This window comes from Lissotriton vulgaris, chromosome 7 (genome assembly GCF_964263255.1).
Source record: "Lissotriton vulgaris chromosome 7, aLisVul1.2, whole genome shotgun sequence".
NCBI lineage: Eukaryota > Metazoa > Chordata > Amphibia > Caudata > Salamandridae > Lissotriton > Lissotriton vulgaris.
The window spans coordinates 234,325,033-234,344,533 of NC_141695.1; the positions used below are offsets into that span (position 1 = coordinate 234,325,033).

The 19,501-nt window shown below is 43.4% G+C and overlaps 1 protein-coding gene across 1 annotated transcript in view; it reads left to right on the plus strand.

The window, feature by feature from the left end:
- The window catches only part of LOC147701272 (IgGFc-binding protein-like), a 901,303-nt gene that overhangs the window by 739,788 nt on the left and 142,014 nt on the right, over positions 1-19,501 (plus strand). The window contains exons 36-37 of the mRNA XM_086929332.1: positions 13,060-13,630; positions 14,730-14,929. Coding sequence (XP_086785458.1) covers positions 13,060-13,630; positions 14,730-14,929 — 771 coding nt within the window. The remainder of the gene's footprint in view (positions 1-13,059; positions 13,631-14,729; positions 14,930-19,501) is intronic.

Below are 19,501 nucleotides of genomic sequence, written 5' to 3' on the forward strand. Positions count from 1 at the left end.
TCCCACAGGGAGGAGGCCTGCGTGATTTTCTTGGCCCAACCTAGAATTTTATGAGCTGCATGTCATATCTGCCCAGAATGCAGAATGTAGGTCTGTCAGTTTTACTTGAGTGGGTCTAGAGTAGAGTGCCCTGGTATAGGATCCACCTGGTAGGAGCCATTCATCCATTCTGTATCCTTGATCATCATATGGTCGGGACGTGCCTTGGTTAACGGCTGCCAACTGCTCAGCCCTGCAGTATTTTTAAATATCTGGGAGCTCAATCTCTCCATCGTACCAAACCAGTTTATAGAAGGATATTTGTGGTGTTCCCTTGACCCATAGTAGAGCTCTCTGTTCACTCTCTATTGCCACAAAATATGTCACTGGAATAGGAGTGGGTGAGTTGTGCAGAATATACAGGAAGCGGGGCAGGGACATCATCCTAAAAAGCACAGCTCTACCAAATAGGGAAAATGCTAGTGTCTTCCAGTGTTCCACATCACTCCTAAGTTGCAGCCGTGGTTGCTGAAGGTTGTGATCATAATACAGCTAAGGGTCCCTAGCAATGTAAGTACCTAGGTATTTAAAACCATCCAATTGCTTCCATTACTCTACATTCCCTGGGCAGGGGTGGAACCCCTCCCCCAAGCACATAGATCCACGACTTGGTCCAATTGATGGTTTACCCTAAGTACCTGCCAAAGTTGGTAAATATATTTAGGACTCTGTTTATCGAGGCCTGGGGTGATGCCAAATATAACATGATACCGTGGGCATATAGGGAGTTGCGATTTTACCAGTCCTCTGACCATCTCCTACCTCTGACGATGGGGTCCTTACGGATCCAGCTCGCCAGGGGCTCCAGCATTAGAGCAAAAAGCAACGGGGACAAAGGGCATCCCTGCTTTGTCCCCCTTCCAAGGGTGACGGTCTCTGATTTTTTATTAATAACTACTACTTATACCAACGGGTTTGAGTAGAGAAGCCTCACCCAACTGTTAAATCCAGGCCCAACCCCCTAACTGCTCCAGTACGGCAAAGAGAAAGGCCACTCAATTGTGTCAAAAGCCATGGAGGCGTCTAAGGTCCCCACCACTGCATCCTTTCTCAACTTATCCACTGTCCCCAGCTCGCCATGGAGTCGACGAAGATTTAAGGAGGTATTTATAGATGGAATGAAACCCGATTGGTCCAGGTGGAACAGTCCACTCCAACCTGGCGCATAGCCAACAGTTTTGCTAATATCATGGCTTCAGCATTCAATAGTGAAATGGGTCTATATGAGGAGCACTGGTCCCTAGGTTTACCTTCCTTATGTATGACCACAATGGTGGCAAGCCTTTGATCTTAGGGAAGTCGGACGAACTCTTGGCTTTCCTCCTACATGAATTTGAGGTAGGAGGCTATTTTGTCAGTGTTAATATGTAAATTTCAATTTGGAGGCTGTTAGGGCTCAGATTGAAGGCTCCTGATGGCCTGTGCCACCACGTCGTCCATGAGTTCATTCTCTAGTAAGTCACTATCTTCCTATCAGGAGCGTCATGTCAGCTAACAGAGCTTTTGACTCTTCCTCTGGAAGAGTAGAGTGCAATTTACATGTACGTGCATTATATTTGGCAAACCTGTCCGCTATCAACTGTGTGTCTGATATTGTCTCCCCGTCTCAGCTGTGAGTTCCGTGAACAAACGGTTTGCGTGATATGTCGATCGTGCCACGCAAGTAACTTGCCTGCTCTGTACCCTAGATCTATATCCTCCCGAGTTTATCTCTATGTAGTGTTTTGGCCCTGTCCATAGCCACACTTTTATATTCTTTTTTTTAAAGTTTAAGTCTGCGTGTAATGTCAAGTTCTCCTGAGTCTAACAGTTCTCCCTCTTGCTTTAGAATCTCTTCTTCCAGCTCGGTCATTTCCGTATTTTTCTCTTTTTTTGCCTCAGCTATTTGAGAGATTGCATGCCCCCTCCCAGAGCATCAGTGCTGACCCCTCTGACCCTTCATTGTCCTGGAAATAATGTTCTATTGACCGTGCAATGTTCTATTTTATCATAGGGTTGCGCAGGTGCCAGGGGTTTATAGGTGCTATTCTTCCTACTTGACCCTCACCCATCACCACCTGCACCTATACCGGAGAGTGGTTGGATGTACCTCGTGCCAGATGTCTAACATCTGTGATGTATCCCATTTAGTCTGCAGGTGTGAGAATGTGTCAGTGTTGGAAAGACTAATATGTAACCCGGAGTGAAATGTGAACTGGGTCTCAATTGGGTGGCGGATCCGCCCTGCGTCCACCACCCCAATAGAGGACGGTGGGCAGAACCTTCTGTGTAGGTCCCAGGTCCCTAGGAGAACAATGATTGCGTCCACCGCATACCACCGAATTTAAGTCTCCTCCTAGTATCAACCTTCCTTCTGCAAACTCTATCATGGCATTTCCCAGATCTCGAAACGCTGTTGTCTGCAGTCCTGGAGGGACATAGACGACACCAGGGTCAGTGGCCTACCCATCCATCTCCCCGATGCTGCTGCGCATCCCCCCAGATAATCAGTCAAGGTGTGTTCGATTGCCATAGGAAAGGATTTTCGTATCATAATGCTGATGCCCCTGGGACCTGAATTAAACCCTGAGTGTACCACCAATCGAAAGCCCCATCTGTCTAGTGCCTTGCATGTCTTTCCAACTAAGTGTGTCTCCTGGAGCAAAACCACTACTGGGGAGTGTCGTTTACTATATTTTAATACTATTCCCCTCTTCAACTTGTCCCCTAGTCCCTTTACGTTCCAGGATAGAAGCCTAAATCCCTTCTCACTCGACAAAACCCATATTTACCTCCCTTACACCTGTTCTTTGCATTATCATTTGCCCCAATGCTTCAACAGGCATTGCTATTTGTGTAGCTAATCCCTGGCAACCTGGGGCCATTCCACGTGGTGTGTCCCTCCCAGACCCAAATGTGTTATTTGCTTTGCTGTCATACAACTTAAATGATATAACTTTTGAAGCCCAGTATCCCACTCCCTGCTTCCACGCACTCTGGGCCTAGAGCTGCCCATAACCCCAACTTTCCAGAGTGCCTGTCGCCCTGTTCTCTAAACTAACTTGAAAGTCGGTGGGTGGCACACCCTCTGCAACAGCCACCAGCTTGCTTCTGTGTGTCCCCAGTCTACTTATTAAACACTATTAAAGTCACTTAGCATGTTTACTGTTGTCTTGATCTGCCAGATACATTATGTCGAGGCACCGTCCAAAAAGACCGCACTGCTGCCCGGACCAGTCCTTGTCAGTAGGTCTCACTGGTCGATCACTTGAGGATAAATGTCTTGTAGGGGAATGGTCCCTTCCTCATCAGACATTGTGGTCTTTTGCCGGTCTCCAGCCTTCCTGCCACTCCTGCGCTGTCTCTGGGGCATGAAAGAACCAGACTGTTCCGTCCGCTCCAACTCGAAGTTTTGCAGGCAACAACATGGAGGGCCCGATTCACAGAATTAACTTAAGACAAAATCCTAAACTTACTACTTTTGGCAATTCACAGAAGGCATTTAGTAGTAGTAAAGTTAGGATTTTGTTTTTAGTCTGTCTTAAGTCTGTCCTAAGTTTGTCTTAAGTTTGTCTTAAGTTTGTCTTAAGACTGTCTTAAGACTGTCTTAAGTTCGTCTTAAGTCTGTCTTAAATCTGTCTTAAGTCTGTCTTAAGTCAAACTTAAGGCAAAATCCTAACTTTACTACTACTAAATGCCTTCTTGGAATACCAAAAGTAGTAGGACAGACTTAAGACAGACTTAAGACAGACTTAAGACAGACTTAAGACAGACTTAAGACAGACTTAAGACAGACTTAAGACAGACTAAAGACAAACTTAAGACAAACCTAAGACAGAATAAGACAGGCAAAAGACAAACATAAGACAAACTTAGGACAAACTTAAGACAAACTTAGGACAAACTTAAGACAAACTTAAGACAGACGTAACTTTACTACTTTACTACTACTAAATGCCTTCTGTGAATACCAAAAGTAGTAAGTTTAGGATTTTGTCTTAAGTTAGTTCTGTGAATCAGGCCCGTAGTATCGGATACTTTTGTCCCTCAGTTGTTTCTTGACATTGAGGAGGGTTCTCCTTTGTCTTTGGAATACAACGTTGAAGACCGAAAAAAAGGACAGTTCACTGTTCTCATATCTTGAGTGGAGGATTCGATTGAGCTGTTTGCAATATGATGTTCCAGTCTCTGAAATTCAGAAGCCTCTTCAATATTGAACACGGGGAGCTCCCGGTGTGGGTCTGCCCCCTCGGACCGTCTGCACTCTCTCAAACATGAAGTACTTGGATGGATTATTTGGCCGTAGGTGATTCATGAGTAGGTCCTCTACAAAAAGGTCGATAGTCGGTCGCTCTGCCCTTTCGGAACACCCATGATCCTGACGTTGTTGCGTCGCGATCGACCTTCGTAGTCGTCCAGCTACCTTTCTGCCATTTTCCGAGCGGCCTGGAGTTCTTTGATCTCTTGTTGCATTTGATGGGTTTCACTGCTAAGCTCGTTGGTTACTACCTCCATGGCTTTCACCTTCTCACTAGTCTTTTGCAAATCGGTCCTTATCAGTGTCATCTCAATTGTAATGGAGCCCATTCTTTATCCCAGTGAGGCGCGTATTCCCGCTATGGCTGCCATGACATCCTCGAGGGTCGGGTCCCCTTTATCTGGGCTTGGCATTTTATCTATGTATCCTCTGCTTGCAGCGTCTGCTTCTGCCGGTTTCTGGGTGGCGAATTTGTCTAGTTTGGAGCGTACCCTTTTGACCCTTAGCTCCAGACATTGCTGTTATTGGTTTGTGACCAGTTGAGAGCCCTCGGGGAGTCTGTCTGCCGCCTGGTCCCAGGGATCTTCCTCCCAGACGGCCTGTAGGAGTTCGCCCCAAGGGCTTTGAGTTTATGCACTAAAGGTTGCATCAGGACACCACTCTCCACCTCTCGTCCTTTATCAGGTGGGCCACTTATGTTTGGTTCTCTTCCACCTCTGTTAGCCAAATCCGACCTCGCCGCTCATATATTCAGGGATCTGATCACTCTGTGAGGAGCCATCTACTTGTTTGCCTGTGTCTTAAGTGATACGCAGATGTTAGGCCTGCTGCGCAGGTTACCTGAGATCGCTCAGGATTAGGGCCACGCTGCTCCTATTTATTTAGTCCTGGATACCATCCAATTTCTCCCAGGGGGGGATGTTTGGTACTTTTTCTCACTCTTTCCTGTGTTTTTTGCTCCTGGCCCACTCCTCAAACCTTGCTTCCCTCTTTCGCCCAAGACCAGGTTTTTGCGTGATTGTCAACCACTGTACTGCAGTCCCTGCGCTGTCTGCACTCACCCCCGGGTCTTCTGGAGGCTCACCAGAGATCCCACCATTCTCCCGCCATTCTTGCTATTCTTGCGAGCCTGAGCATAGGTGTGCATGGCAACCGCTCTTCCTGGCCCCCACGTCCCTGCACCACAGAGGAGATCGTCCCTCAACAAGACCAGCAGCCGAGTCACTGTTCTGTTGTTCGCCACTGTAATTGCTTTTTTTCCGCGGTGCACTGGGCACGGGGTCCACCCTCGAGGGAAGTATGTGGAGGCGTGGCTCCCAATTCGAGTCCGGCGCTTTTCCGGGCAATGCGGCTCGACTTAATTAGTGCCGTTTTCTTGTGTCGCTGGCGTTCTTCGCAGTCACTATTCTGCGGCGCCGATGGGGAAATCCCGCTCCCACTTGACTGGGGTAATGTGAGGATCTAGTTATGGATTTTTAAGCTGGCCGAGGCCGTGGAAGGTGGGAACTTTACTGACGTGTGGCCATCACGATCTGTGCCCAGGCCACACCACAAATTGTAAAGTTTGTTAATCAGATTACCTGTCTGCCAAATTGAGGGACTTAAATCTTTCACTATGGCAGCGGTTAACAGACTTTGTTTTTTAAGTTCCCAATTAGGGTAGAGGCTTCACCACCCAAATGGTTACATCTGTAATGGGAGGAGCCATTTTGGTGAAAAAACAGATTTGTTTAAAACGATTGAGGTTACATTGTCAGTGCCCATCTACTAGTCTCCCCATCATGCAGAGTTTTAGGAGCTAGTATGTTGGGGACACCATTTTCAGCTTTCACAAAGATGGAAGTGGTTCATGGGGGCAATTCCACCAGATAAAATGTTAGACCAATCAATTTAAACTGGTTAGGTTGTTTTCCACCATGAATATTTGAACAAACAGAAGACCTTTGCATAGCTTATGTCCAAAACCTCAGAGACCCTCATAAGGTGAACGTAATCTGCCAAAGGTGTGATAGATCTACCTTTACCACCCCTCACAAAATAAGGGTTAGAAGCTGGATCGTGCACAGTCCTGACCATTATTTCAAGGACTTTACAAGTCATTGCATATATCCTCCACTGTGGAGTCAAAATGATACCTGATGTGAGAAGGATTAGAGAGGGATTCTTTTCATACCTCATGCTGCCGTGTGGGACATCGCTGCAGTGTTCTTGGGGTCCCGCTTGTCTGAGGAAATGCCAGTTCAAGTCTGCTGCTGCAGGCCAGTGCGCCGGGACTATTAAAGGGGACTACATCCCCCAGAAGCCTTCAGCGTCGCGTAGCGGGGGCAGCGACATCCATCAGCGCCAGGAGGCGCTTAAATTGCACACAGCACTCCCGCAGTGCCAAGGGCCCACTCTCTTGGCTTCAGGAGGAGAGGTGCTTATATTCGGCAAGTAAGAACACATATTATTGATTCAAACTGTTGTTGGGACATTTACTTACCTATTGACTTGGACATTGGTCCCCTGTGCTGTTGATACCGGTATTCTCTCCCGTATTATTAATTGTGCACTATTCCTTGCTAAATACAGTGGTCCTCAATTCTAGAATTTATTATGTCTAAGGTTGATCGAGCTGTGGGCACACTAGATGCCTTTCTAGCACGGGTCGAGACGGCCATTATTAAAGAAATTAAGTTAACAGAAAAAAGGTTATCATTGGACCCACAACCTCATCAAGCCTCACTAAGACCCTGCCCTTCAAGCCTCCTTTCTACCGAGGCCCCAATAGCTGTCCATACCCACCTGGTGACTGCCGAGATCCATACACCAGATGAGATTATTAACAGTATGGTATCCCTTGATGCATCTCTTGATGCATCTCCTGCTACTAAGACAAATGAAGATCGGACCAGACTAAGGTCATAGATGACTCAACTACTAAAAAGCGGAAGGCTCATGGACAGCCATATATGCTAACACGTGCCAGTAAGGTGGCCAAAACCACAAATAAATCTGGGACTCAAATAGTTGCCCCTCCACCGTCCAAGATTGGTAAAAATAAAGGCAAGGAAGATGACAGGTCATATATTAAAAACCTACTTAGGGATCTGGAAGACGAACTCCTTTCCAAAATAGGTGATAGAATGGTGGCCATGTTGGACCCCCTATATTCCAAACTTTCAGACATTGATGCCAGGTTATTTAAACTAGAGCAACACATTCCAATGCCAATTTCGATTACGGGTGGGGTTGTGACGGGGCAGCCATCTGTTTCCAAGGTAGCCGCAGCATAAACCACCAGTAGTGATATAGAAACAGGCAGCACAAAAGTTAGTGCGGATACAGCGGGCCTAGCATCAAAAACAGCTGCAAGTAGCCAGCAACCACTCTCAAATTTTCATACACCAACCAGGGAATATGAAAGGAGTAGGGGACTGGGTACCCTGAGGGAAGTTACAACAAACCCAGCAGTAACCTTAATCTTCCCCCGGAAGCAACACCATATACCATTATTCTTGCCAATGTGCCAGTACATCTGTTAATTATTCTGAACACTTGGAATCATTAAAGAATAAAGCACTACATATGCTAAACCGCAGGACACGGTTGGGTGACTGTCTATTCAATGAGTTTAAAATGGTACGTAGAGTCCCATGGGTTGGGCCCAATGATAAACAATGTAGAGAGGACTGTGTGGTAATTAGCTTCGGGTCCCCGCTACTTGTCCAAACAATTTTGGAAAGAAGTGGGACGAGGGATTTGACTGAGCCAAACATTCATAAATTGCCCCATGGTTTCTTTTATCAAACGCTCTTTCCAAATATGGTAGGTAGAAGAAACGCAAGAAACACCATACAGGCTCATGTCTCCTACGACTACGCAGTACCGTTACTCAATAGATTCGAACCACTGTCCACATTGGAGGACATCGATTGACTACACACACTCGATGTGTGTGGAGTGAATCTTCAGTCACCACCTACTATGACTGGGATGGCTGGGGTACTAGCAACCAACCTGCCGCCTAATACATTGTCTAAAGTGCATCTGATTGAGAGGGAGGGGTGTAGTAGATTTAATGGTAGTCTTTCTGTTGAGACTCTCAGAGAAAATGACCAGCAGATAGTTGATACTGCAGACCAACTGGGCAATCATAATGTTAATGTGGGCAATGTCCAAGGCTTAAAGTTAGTTTCCTGGAACATTGCGGGTATATCGCACAAAATGAATTCCGTGGATTGGTTTAATTTTATTGAGCTGGCAGATATACTATGTTTCCAGGAAACTTGGGCGGTTGATGCTGTATTTTGCCAAGGCTACCTAACTTTTACGAAACCAGCAGAAAAAGGTGAACATGGTAGGCCTAAGGGTGGCTTGACCACCTGGATAAGACAATCGGGGCTGTACTCTGTGCAGGAGGTTACCATAGATTCAAAAGATATCTTAATATTTAAAATATCGGGATTTGCAACCCCGGATGTTCTACTTATTAATGTCTATGCAAGAGGATTGCAAGGAGGGAAAGCCTCTCCCACTGTTTCTATGGTAGATTTGTTTTTAAAAGATCGCAGAGCGGGTAACAACGTCATAATAGTTGGTGATTTTAATTGTACGTTCGAACCCCTGGATGTCCATGACTAACTTAGCTAACGAAGAGGATGCTGAATGGTCTATTCCCCAGCTAGACATCTCTCCCATTAGGAAATGGACTGGTGCAGGTCTCCAGTTAAAAATACTCTGCCTAGAGCATGGGGTAAGGGCTGTAAATGGACGAACCAAGTTGGACAAATTAGGTTGCCATACTTTTAATAATGGGGTACGCTCCAGCAGAATCGATTACATCTTGTTAAATAAGGAGTTGTGGTGTAACCTTGTCGATATGGAGGTTTGCGATAGACCAGATAGTGACCATAACCCTCTGGTGCTCTCTGTTCTAGGCACAACATTAGTCCGTGGGGCTATTTTAGCAACATGTGACGATTATGTTGAAGTAAGAATGACCAATGACACCAGACAGGTTAAGTGGGCAAGTGTCCATCAGAATGAAGAGCACTTGGCCTACATGAAAAGTGCTATTAGCAAGTTTAGGGTTTGTGCAATACAGGGGAAGGTGAATGGAAAAATAGTTCAGATACATGAGGAACTCTTTTTTAACCTTAAAAGTTTTTTTATCAAGAGAGCAAAGAAGCCTAATCATGATACTATCCAGAAAGCGGCAGCTTGGTATGACAGCTCTTGTAGAGTTGCATATAAAAAACTAGCTGCAGCAATACGGTCTAAGGATAGGCCTGTTATATCTATGGCCAGAGCTGATTACAAGAGGGCCCAGTACCAGGCTAAAAGGGCCTGGGACGACCAGCATTCGGGGGACTTGTTGGAAGCCTCACGTGGGAGGAATATGTGTTTGTTTTGGCACTTTGTTAGGTGGGGAAATGGTGTTCCTAATAATGTCCCACATAACCATGTAGAGCCAGACAGGTGGGTTGCACACTACACAGCACAGTTCACCAGTGAAGAGGATAACTCTGGAATATCAGTGATCCCACCTCCAGAAACAATTCTTACTTTTTCTAGACGTGAGGTGGAAGCTGCACTTCACAATCTGTCCCAAGAGGGAGGGCCCTGGGGCCCGATTGTATTCCGGCCGACCTTTTTATTTATGATTTGCCACATTGGGCACAATATATACAGATTGTGGCAAACGCTGTGGCCAGTGGTGCTCCAACTCCAAACTCCAAGTACATGGGCAGGAGCAGAAATAATCCCTATTTTTAAAAAGGGGGACCGCTCAATGCCCGGGAACTATAGGCCCATCAGCCTTTTAGATTGTCTACAAAAGGTCCTGGCAAGAATGATCCTAAACAGACTCCAGTATTGGCTGGACGAACACAACATTCTGTCCAACTTGCAGGCTGGGTTTCGGTCCTGCACTAGCACTATAGAGCAGGTGTTCAGATTTTTACTTTTATACTGGCGTGTTGCGGTAATAGGGGGTGGAACTCTATACGCTGCCTTTGTCGATCTGAGGTCAGCTTTTGATCTTGTTCCTCGAAATAAGATGTGGAAATCCTTTTTGGAATTAGGCATGCCTTAGGACATTTTGGTCATGCTGGTACGGCTTCACACTGAAAGCTATGCACAGGTGAGATGGGGTGCTGATGGGAGCCTTACAGATACATTTCCAATCAAAAAAGGTGTGAGGCAAGGGTGCGTCTTAGCCCCAACCTTGTTTTCGTTATACATAAACAGGGTGGTGAGCTATTTTGAGGATTTCCCCACAGATGCACTCCCTAGAAGGCATAAGGATCCCCCTCCTTATGTTTGCCGACGACACTCTCATCCTCTCCAAGACTCAGATGGGTCTACAAAGAGCCCTTACAAGATTTGAGTTGTTCTGTAGGGATCATGAACTAATAATTAATGTGGATAAAACTAAGTACATGATCCTGCATAAGCAGAAGCGGATTGTTGGTACTGTCGGTATGACAGATGGGCAATTGGAACAGGCAGATACATTCTCATATCTGGGGGTACATATTGACCGTAAAGTGACCTGGAAACCGCAAGTAGATCTTCTTATAGCCAAGCACGCCCATTTGTCGGGTGCCTTGATTAAAGAGCACAAAGCATCCTACACTAAACCAATAGCCCCGGAACTCCAAATATATAACACCAAAATTGGTGAATCCATTATTTACGGGGCTGAGTTGTGGGGCTTTGCTAATTTGGACAACTTGGTACTAGGTCAAAATAAGTTCATGCGGTCTGTAATCGGGCTCCCTCAATCGACTCCCCTGTTACCCCTGTCCTTGGATTTGGGCTGCCACTTCATTAAGGTTGTGGCAAATGTTAGGCCAATAGCATACTGGAGGAGGATATGGGTGACCCCCGAGTTACAACACTATGCGTTGGCTCTAAACGACGTCAAGAATCTGGACGTGTCCAATAAAATTCCATGGTTAACGTGTGTGAGGGACTTACTCATTGGGATGGGCATGAGTAGCTTATGGACAGATCCAGGGGGTACAGTATTTCCATCTAAGATAGAGCTAAGGGCAGGCTATTGGAAGATGGTCACAGCAAAGCGTTATGTGTCTTCAATTGGGCCGTCATTGTCTATATCATTTCTTGGACTAAAACATGAACCCAAGTTCGAGGACTATTGGGACATAATTACTGTTCCAAACGAAAGAAAACGATACCATCAATTCAGGGTGGGCTCTCTACCTATTAAAGCTTTCACTAAGAAATGGAAAGGCTTAAATGATGATACCTGTCCCTACTGTTTAGATCAGGTGGAGACGATGGTTCACATTTTAATTGCCTGCCCAGCCTATTAGAGAGAAAGTCTAAGATGGTTGAAACAAGTCTGCCAGAATATGGGAACTAGGATGAGCAATGAGGCAGTGTGGATTTTGACTACCTCATTGGAAGAACCGATAGTTATTGCTGTCGCAAAAATTTGGGGACGGATGTGGGTTAATCGTTTGAAAGCACATTTAAGTATCTAACGCTGGGCAAGAATAATAAACCCTTCAAATAGGTTACCCTGTGAAACGATTGGTTATATAATGTCTCCCGCACAATGCACTTTATAATTTGGCGTGCAATGCACATTTTGTTATTTAAAACAACAGGAGTAGAGACCCGTCAACCTGGTTGGGATTGGGGTAATAGGCTATATATAATACACAATATCCCAACTGTTGTGATTAGAGGACAAATAGTAAGGATATGAAAACATTATCCATGGAGGCACAAGGAGACTCTCTACACTCATTACATGTGCTAAAAGCATCAGTTTAATCAACATTTTAAGAATAGGATGGAAAAAACTACAGTTAATATCAGCACTGCAATTGTAGATACAAAAATTCTATTATAACTCAAGTGTGTACAAGGTGCACGAGTGGGAGGTGAGTGACACTATGGCGACGCAATTGACAGAGGGATCAGCGTGGACGGCGCAAAGTGTGCTGTGCTAAAATATTTACAGTGACTTCAAACATAGAGGTTTCTAAACACTTTCAACAATTGATTTTGTTTGTCATTTTCACAAAGAACCGCTATGCAGGAAGCGCCTAAAATCTGGCTGAAAAATCGACGGCGTTTCGATCCGTGCAGTTTAGGATCATCTTCAGGACTAGATGGGTAAAGTGCAGTGCCGGATTGGCGAATAATCAATAGTAATAGTTGGGCTCCTGTGTTCGATCCGGAGTCCCGTGGTGCCACGTTGGGCAGTCCATGAATCTCGTTGGTGTAGTCAAGGGTTTCAGCTTAGGCTTGGAGTCATTAAAACATCAGCAATGGATATCTATGTAAGTCTGGAGAATCCCGGTCTCGTAAGATCCGAGGACCAAGCCGATAGGGATGATGTCAGCGGGTCCGGGAACCGGTCCAGAAGTGATAGGTTCAGTGGCAGGAATAAATCTCTGGTCAAACAGCAAGTCGGGCCGAACACATTTTTCACATAGCCCATTGGTATTTCCGTTTTGCTGCGCTGGTAAATGAAATGTTATAAATGCTTCATGTATTAGGAGTTCTAACTGTATTATCAAGATTTTTAAAGTACTTAATGTATATCTCTGTTAATGGAATACAAGTGATTTAATGCTAATGTAATTGTTTTAAAGATTTTTATACTGTGTTTAATTCACCACTATTGTGTCATGTAACGTCTTTTGTGATATTTTTATCGAAATAAAGTCTATGAACTGAACTGAACTGAGAAGGATTTGTATGCAGAAACAATCAAGTGCAGGCTTTGTAACTATTTTCCCATGTCTGTTTTTTATGGACAGGTTGACGGAGAAATTAACAATTTACCACTGACCCTTAATGACGGCACAATAAGGATCAACCAGGAGGGCAAGAATATTGTTCTTCAGACTAATTTTGGTCTGACCATACTTTACGACACTGACGTCTATGTGATGATCAGCGCCCCGAGCACCTACAAGGGGAAACTGGAAGGCCTCTGTGGCAACTTTAATGGAAATAACACAGATGAGGTCCAGCTGCTAAATAAACAGACTACCACAAATGTGAAGGACTTTGGCATTGCATGGAAAGTGAAGATTGCTGGAGCCGAGTGCACAGATGACTGTGTGGGTCAGCGTCCAGTCTGTGATCCAACTCAGATCGCACCATACGAGGGTGTAGATTCCTGTGGGATGATCACCAACACAGCTGGACCTTTTAAAAACTGCCACACCAAAGTCAGTCCCATAGCCTACTACAACCACTGCACGTACGACTTGTGCTCTGGGGCTGGAAGCAGAGATATTCTTTGTAAGAGTCTTCAGGCCTACACAGTAGCATGCCAAGCTGCGGGGGCCACTATTTCATCATGGAGAAGCGCCTCATTCTGTCGTAAGTGAACACAATATGACAATAAATACATTAAATGAGCAATCTTATCCTTCCCTTTACTAAATAGGATTATGTGCTGCATCTAAAAAGTAAAAAGGTTAGATTAACAAATCATGAATTACAAAAACCATAATGATAACCTACAAAAAGTATGAAAAGTAGTCATGAATGAAAGAAAAAACCTAGTACAGTGCATAGACCCAGGCAGTTATCAAGCTCTGCACGCAGCTCTGCAATGAAGAGTTAGGTCCAGCAAATCCCGTTTTTAATTTTGATGAAGAAAAATAAAAAGAGGACTGAAAGACCCAGCCTGCTTCAAAGGGTCATGCTGGAATCATGTGCCAAAGGAAAGGGAGCTTAAAGGGATTCTGACAAATATAAAAACACTAAGGAATGGAAGGGGGAATGAAGATAGGAAGAACTAATTCTCTCCTGCAGATACAAAGAAAGCAGAATCATATGTTTGTATAGGGTCAGTTAGTTTCTGCAAATTGCATTTGATAATTGTTTTTCAGTATGGTCTTTGTAAGATATGCATGTATTTCTTTTGATTCAGCAAGGTGTTATAGGATATCCCACCAGGAAATAAGTGACATCTGAATATTTCCCCTCCTAATGATTTTGCAAGGTGACATATTTTGAAAAAAATTGATAAAATGAACGGAGAAGGTCCTGATTCCCCAAAATGTATAAGGATTTGACTTCGCACAACACAGCCGAATCGCAACCTACCAGTTTAGGGAAAACATAGGTGCTCTCTCAGATATTGGACATTTCCTGAGAGGGACTCATGATTTATCTGTGCAAACAGTGAATACAGGGGTATGGGCATAGCACTCCACAAATCAATTCAGAACTACATCAAATAAAAAAGTGGCATTTTATTAGCAATAGCCTTGACTTCTTGACTTGTACCTGTATTGTCTCCAGTAGGGACCATGCCAGGTGCCATTTAAGCACAGAAGGCAGTATTTCTGAAAAAAGAACATTAACTAAAGATATTCTAAAGCAATAGTGGCCAGCAAAGGGGATCAGCATGAGAATGAGACACACCTTTCTGTATTTTAAAAATGTTTTTTGTTTATTTTTTTCCCTCCAGCCTTCACCTGTGGTGCTAACAGCCATTACGAGCTCTGCACGTCCACCTATGACTTTAGCTGTGCTCTCCTTGCTAAATCATCCCAGTGTACTAAACAGTGCTTTGAAGGCTGTCAGTGTGATGATGGGTACGTCTTTGATGGGGACCGCTGTGTGTCCATGAATAAATGTGGCTGCACATATAATGGAAGATACTTGAAGGTAAGTGCCATACCAGGTGTGTGAGGTCATCAGAGTTACTGTGTCACCTTGATTTCAATTCACCCATTCCAGATCTCTATTGAACAACAGAGACAGTATTATTTACAGATATACTCACTCTTTGCAAAGCCAGCAAACTGTTTTGTTTTTGCTTTCATACTCTCTAAAATGCACACATTTAACAATTGCATTTAATTACCGCAGGATTTCAGGCAGCACAGCTCAGAAATAAGTGAGCAGTGGCTGCTTCTTTATGTTTCTGAGATTTTCTGGCTGAAAATCATGATCTAAATTGCAGAAATTCCAAGTTAAATTCATGAATTTTGGAAAAGTGGTTCTCAAGCGTGTTGCAGCTGAATTCTATCTAGATTTTCTTTCTCTTACCAATCTTTAGAATCCTTGGTAGACTGGACCGTTATTGCCTGCTAAGAAGTGTAAAGGGAAGAACACCAAGGGGCAGATTTCAAGCCCCTTGCGCCACTTTTGCGTCATTTTTAACATGGGAAAAATTACGCAAAATTGGCGCAAGGGACTTGTAAATCTACCCCCACATCCATAATAACTTTGTAAAAGACCAAATCAATCCAATTTCAAAGGACCACTGACTACGAAATAAAATTTAAAAGATTTATTACAAAACCAAGAATAACTGAACATACAAGCACCTCAGCAAGAGGTTAAGAAAATAAACGGGCACTAATACAAAAATAATCCTACTCAAGAGTCTCAGACGACTCAAAATAATAAAGAGTGTAATTTTCAAAAGCATTAGGCAAACAATGACATTCCCTACTTGAAGAGTGGACTGCATTTACTCAAAAGAAGAAAAAGGTTAGTCTGTCCCTACACTAACACTAAAGTGGCATCTCTACTTAGCATCCCTCCCAGACAAGAGAAATGAAGACTTCCTAAGAAGTGCACTCACTTTGCAAAGGTAATTAGTCTAGGCTACAGAGCTTGTTCTAAGATGCACCTTCCTGCTTCCCCTCTCGTCCTCATCTGCCCCTCATCTGCTCTCCACCCTCGAGGTACTGTCCCTAATACAAAATCCCAAAAACTGTAAACACGCTCTGAACACACTCCTTCAGGCAGGTCATCGCGCCTGGGTTTTTCCATCGAAACCCCAACTTCATCCAAAAACCCTTGCTGTGTCATTGGGTCCCAGGCACCTTCTCTGCTAAAAGTATTGTCTTGACATTCCTTATCGCTCCCACAATACTTGCTTCTACTATCCTAACTCCTAAAACAAAAGATTATTCTGCCTAACAAGACATGTGCCCTTGCACCTGCCACAGAAAGCCTGTGAACAAATCAACCTTGCACGCTCACAAGTCTACAATTCAAATTCAACTGAGAAAAGGAGCCTTCCCAAAGAAAATATATTTCAGGCCTACCATATTCAGACAACCTAACAAATTACAGTTAGGCCTCTACTGACATTTTCATATAGCTAGACCTTTACACATTTAAATGCATTTCTAAAACTACACCATAAGCATTACATTCAAAGTCATTCTGAAGCATTACACCTAATTTCATGAATAGGCAAGTCTATACGTGCAACTTTAATATGGAGCACGTTTATTCCTAATGCAATATTTTATACATGAAGCAATAATTTCTAGATTACTTAAGGCATATTCTCGGTTAAAGCACTACATTAATCTTCAAACGATATAATCACACTCCTACACATTGCAATATACTCGATTTAGTACTACATCTCTAATGATCACACATTAATACAGTCCTCTAAATATGCGGATGCTAACTACTCATGAGTATGATGCACCCCTACAAATTTCAGAATAACATGGCGCTCTATCAAGCGTTAGACTTCAGTGGACCCTCACTGAATCACTACTGGGACTATGGAACCATGGCATAAGCAAGTCCTCTGATGTGAATTTTGAAAACAATTTTTAGGCATACAGAACAAGTACACAACAAAGAAATACACAAACTATGATATATTTTATGTGATTCACAAACAACAAATATACAGAATTGTTAATTTTAAGGAGGAGGTTGCAGCTTTTAAAAAGTTTTTTTATTCTAAAAGATGCAGTGATACGCTAGACTCTAGCATATCTCTTTGTCTTTTTTTGCTCCTATTGCATACCCGCTTTTTGTTGCAATATTCTGGTGCTTCACTCAAGGCCACCAATTGTCCATATTAGATTTTGTTAACTGAACTTGTGCTGCCCCCACAAATCAAACTAAGAGTGCATTTTCCTGGTTTATGTTTATATTTACGTATCTGTCAATATTATTTAATTCTGTAAACAGTTGTTGACGCCCCAGAGAAGTTAAGAATGGCTATTTTTGATAATGCAAACACATACAAACAAGTGACTGGACCTGTGTGGAACCTACACACCAGTTCAGGATACAGCTCTATATGCATTCATTTTTGTAATTTTCATGCCCGGCAATTAAATCAGTTGTACTAAGGTATCAGATCACAATGGTTTGTAAATGGGAAAATCAAGCAAGTGAAGCGCTGAGCCGTTAGTGACATGGGGTCAGAGAGTAACCCTATCTGAGCCTAAAGGTCAGAATTGCTAAGAGAGAGAGAGAAAGAGAGAGAGAGAGAGAGACAGAGACAGAGACAGAAGCTGACCTGCTATATAATGTTCACTTATGTAAGTGAACACCAAGCACCAGTCAAGACAACCCTTATGGTGATTTAAGAGGTCTTAGACAACCTTAGAAAGCTCTCTAAGTGGTAGCTGTGGAGAGCAGCATTCAGGCTTAGTCCAGAAAGAGTGAAAACCAGCTTGTTTTACCAGATAGCAATATTATATGTATTGATTAAGTAAAAAAAAACACACCAAGTATTTATAAAAATATGTTATTTATTATATTATACTCTCTAAGACGTATAGATATCTCCTACCCGAAGATATACACAATTCACACAATACTTTGCAAACAAAACAAGTAAATAGCACGAAATACACAGTGAACCCCAGGAGGGGACCAAACCATATATTGAGAAAATGGTATAAGAACCATGACTTGGGTCAAGACGATGTTTAGAGGACGTAGAAGTGCTGGGCCCCCAAGGAACTGCCCAAGGTGAGTAGCTAGGAACCTCAAGGAGATCGTGTGCAGTGTGGGAACATGACCGCGTTCTCCGTACTGTTGTGTAGTTCCTATAGAAAATATACCGGATCTACGCGATTAGACTACATACACTGTAGGATTGGTGTCAGACGAACTCTGATCACCCCCACCGGGTATGTTAGCCATTCTGTATCAGCTAGCTCACCGTGCCACTATAATCTCCTCTTACCAAGTAGAGAATAGTCTCTGGCGTCCTCAGAACATGACAACCCTGATCCCTCAGGACCGTGGAAACAATATACTAATTTTCGCTCAGTCACTAGTGCTTACTTAGTTTTGTCTCAGAGAAATACACTGAATAAAACAAGCTGGGCTTTTCAATAATTATTTATTGAACAGTTGTTATTCTGGTGTATTATAGATGTGCTGCAACAACCATTAGCCAGTAAATGAGATAAATGAATAACAGTACTTCAAAGGTAAAAGGATGGTACAGTTCTACCATCTTACTAAAATCATGAATACATATGAGTATATAAAACACATGATAAAAGATGCATACTCCTACAATGCCTCTCTAACTAGATGTACCTATGTGTACCTCGCATGGGCTTTGGTGTTAAGCTGTTAAGCCGTTAAGCCAAGAATTCCTCTAGGATTCAGTCAGTCCCATTACCTTAAGTGAGACTGTGTGACCCAGTCCTAGTCTTGAGCTGGACTGGGTCGCGGGGGATGTTTAGACCCCTGCGACCTGGAGTGGCTGCATGCAGGAATCTAAGCATCTCTGGTCAGTGTGTCGGCCGGGAAGTCTCGATCTCATCTAGCTATCTTAGCAAGATGTGATGTATAAATATACCCATAGGTCTCCCCAGGGGTACTACCTTGCTGTGTTACGGTATCTGCCTAAGGATGACGTTGGGCCTGAACTTTGTACATATATTTTATACAGGAGATGGGTGCGCTTCCAAGAACCCTCGTGCATAATGTATGATATTTCGAGTCAGGAAAAACTCACATTCTGAGTGCAGTGTAATATCTAGGTAAAAGGCCAGTCCCTGTAAACCGTGACAAGTGTAATGTAGGGAGAGAATATAGGTGACGGGTAACAAGTTTTCCTGGGCCTATTTTGTAGTACCTATATGGAATATAATACCCACTCCTCTTCTGAATGGACGACATAGTAAAAGCTTTAAACGTACTACTGTCCAGACTAGACACTTGTAAGCAAAATATAAAGTATGATTTAAAAACACATGCTAGAACGTTTGTTTTAAAATCAAAAATAAATATTTGTTAAAGGAAAGTATTGAAAATTGACAGATAGGCTGCTGCTCTGATATGTCCATAGGTATAATTCGAACTACTAAAAGCATTTTGAAAGCCATACATGCGTAAAAGGAATGTCAATTTTAATATAAAGTTTCAGTTTTCTGTTTTGTTTTTAAAAAGCCGAAATTCTTCCAAGCACATGAAGGGCCAAATGAGTCAAATGTTTATGTGCCC